General features: G+C 38.4%; 1 protein-coding gene across 2 annotated transcripts in view; it reads left to right on the top strand.

The window, feature by feature from the left end:
- The window catches only part of SRGAP1 (SLIT-ROBO Rho GTPase activating protein 1), a 354,516-nt gene extending 353,150 nt beyond the window's left edge, over nt 1-1,366 (top strand). For both annotated transcript variants that reach the window (XM_044678455.1, XM_044678454.1), the window contains exon 22: nt 533-1,366. In XM_044678455.1, the coding sequence (XP_044534390.1) occupies nt 533-910 (378 nt within the window). In that variant the 3' untranslated portion in view covers nt 911-1,366. The remainder of the gene's footprint in view (nt 1-532) is intronic.
- The last annotated feature ends 1,796 nt before the right edge of the window (nt 1,367-3,162 follow it).

Raw genomic sequence — 3,162 nt, 5'->3', positions numbered from 1 at the left:
TTATATAAATATATATGCATAATATATAATTTTATATTATATATAATATATTATGTAACATAATATACATTATATGTAATATATTACATTTTATATTATATATATTTTATATATAAATTAAATATATAATTATATTTATATATGTAATGAATATAATTCTATATAGAAAATAATAATTTATAATTATATAATTAATTTATATGGTACATTACAATTCATTATATATGATGCATATTATGTAATATATTACATATAATATATTATATAATAAATAATAAAATAATCTATAATATAATATACACATATAATATATATGTATATGTGTATAAATAACATGTGTTAAGGGAAGCGTGTCATCAAACACTGTACTTGGAGTTTAAAGGGGAATACATTTACACATAAAAATTATATATATGAATATAGTATGAATAACTTCTCAAGTAGTGCCTGGGTCTTTTAGAAATTGGGTCCTTCCCACATTCATTCCTTCTCAAGGCTTCCATCTTCTCTTCCCCTTTCTCACTGGCTTCAGGATATCGAGGAGACGATGAACACTGCCTTGAACGAACTCCGGGAGCTGGAAAGGCAGAGTTCGGCCAAGCACGCCCCGGACGTGGTGCTGGATACATTGGAACAAATGAAAAACTCGCCCACGCCCGCCTCATCCACGGAATCCCTCAGCCCTCTCCACAACGTGGTGCTCCGGAGCACCGAGCCTCAGATCCGGCGTAGCACGAGCTCTTCCAGTGACACAATGAGTACTTTCAAACCCATGGTGGCACCCAGGATGGGCGTGCAGCTGAAGCCCCCAGCTCTTAGGCCAAAACCCATCGTTCTTCCAAAAACAAATCCGACTATAGGACCCGCACCTCCTTCCCAAGGTCCAGCAGACAAATCATGCACGATGTAAAATAAAAACAAACAAACAAACAAACCACAGATGATCCAGAAGGTAGAAAAAAAAAAAAAGTGGTTGAAGAAAGGAACAAAATTGTGGGGGGAATAAGTCAAGGCTTCTTGTCTTCATGAGTTTTGTGCTTGTAACTGGAGATACTCTGGCTTTTCTGTCTTTTTGAATGTAACATCTGAGACTTGCTACATTAACACAGGCATTTGTATTTTGTATTTTTTTTTCTTTTTAAAAAAGCTGGACATTTCTACCTGTTTTAAAGACAATAGAAACACCATAGATTTACTTGAAAATTCAATGCTGCACCACTTGTAAAAAAAAAGAGATTGGAGCACCGTATGGTACAGTATGTCACAGATTTAGCCTCGCTGATGTTAGGAGGAGATTTCCTGAGCTAAGGGATGGGAAATGAAGGACCAGAGTTTGTGGGGATCTTAGCCCCCACCGGCGTACTGTATGGAGCTGGGATGGTGGGTCAAAACTGATCGATGTAGTGGTTAGAGACTATTTGGTGGTCGTGTCGGACCTCAGACCCAGAAGGCGTACACTCCACAGCTAGGCTTGTCACTGATGCAGATTAGTACCCCTGCATCAGCCTGGGCTTGGGTGAGATGGGTGGTTTCATTATTCCCCTCCCATAAGAATGGCTTATCCAAAGTCTGGGAAGTATGTCATGACCGAAAGAGCCTCAAATCAGATTCAGAAGGTCCCATCTGAAGCGCCACTCTGCTGCTTACTTCCTGTGTGACATTGGGCAAGTTAACTACTAGCTCTGAGCCTCGGTTTCCTCATCTGCAAAATGAGATTGGAATGGATGACCTCCAAGACCCTGTCCAGCTCTAAATCTAGGATTCTATAAGCCTAAAACTTAACATCCATGGGAAACCTACATAATTATACTTGGTCTTCACTGGGGAGAAGGAAGAGGATGAAGACCACTTTTCTAGAGCTATCCATATTATTGCTTTCACGAATTTAAATAGAATCCTTGGGCTTTGTAAGGTCACCTAATTTATCCCTCTCCCCTTAGGTAAGACTGCCCTATATCGATGAAAATCCTGTTATTAAAGGCCTCCAGATAGTCACACTAACACCTCTCTCACTAATCTATTTTTTAAGTAATTGTCGTAAAGCTCTCCTTTTTATATATAACCCAAATCCTTGTGCTGACTTTAATGGAATGGCCAACAAGCTCTTTGAACCTCGTATCCCTTTTGGACTTTGCTTCCTCAAGCAAAATAATCTTCATGTCTTTACAGTTTCCCCAAAGATATGATTTTCTAAATCTTAAATTATTTTTTTGAGATTTTTTTCTAAATTTTTTTTTCTAGATTTTCTAAATTTCTAAAATTTCTCCAAATTCTTTAAATTAGTCATTGCTACAACCCAGAACTGACCTTAGTGCTCAAGGAAAACTCTGACCTGTTCTTAATCAAGTGTTCTCATCTCCTGGCTCCTAGAAGCTCTACCCTAAAAGCTCATGGAAGAGAGAGGTGGAAGGAATCTTAAAAACCACTGAATCCAAATCCCATATTTCACACATGAAGAAACTGAGGCTCAGAGACATTATGTGACTTGTCTAATGGCACATAGACAGTAAGCAATAGGAGGGGGGAAAAAAAGAATTCCAACCTAGGTCTTCTGACTTGAAATCCAGTGTTCTTCCCACCATACCCTTGCTGCCACATGCCTGAACCATATCTTCGTGTTCAATTAAGCACCATTTTGATTTTCTAGATGAGAAAACTGAGGCTCATAGAGATTGGAACCCCCTACACAATCTCCTTCACTCTTCTACACTTTTTAAAGGTCCTTCAGTGACTTTAGTTACCATGAGAGATAGGACTGTTTTGAATAACCTGTAGCCTATTTCAAGAATATCCCTTTAGACTTCCTCCAGTGTTCCTTCCAGCTCTTGATCCTGTCTCTCCATCCAGGGGCAAGCTTGTTTTTTCACTATAAAACTTAATTACAAATTAGCTTGTTACCCACTAGGACCATCCATATCTTTTTTCTTCCATGCTTAGACATAACCAGGTTTGCTTGTTTTGTCTTTGCACAGATTTTTTCCCCCTTTCCCATTACTCTGAAGTGGCCTTATAGGACAGCCCTTCCTTCCTTCCTTCCTTCCTTGCCTCCCCACCGCTGATTGCTTCTTCAGTTTACAAAGGCCACTTTAAATCCTGGGTTATATTTTTCAAGATAGTAACTTCATTCTCTTCATCTATAAAATAAGGAGGTTGGTCTTTAGT

The sequence above is a fragment of the Gracilinanus agilis genome, chromosome 5 (assembly GCF_016433145.1).
Source record: "Gracilinanus agilis isolate LMUSP501 chromosome 5, AgileGrace, whole genome shotgun sequence".
Classification (NCBI taxonomy): Eukaryota; Metazoa; Chordata; class Mammalia; order Didelphimorphia; family Didelphidae; genus Gracilinanus; species Gracilinanus agilis.
Note: the sequence above shows the minus strand (reverse complement) of the source record. Positions and strands in the feature narration are given on the sequence as shown.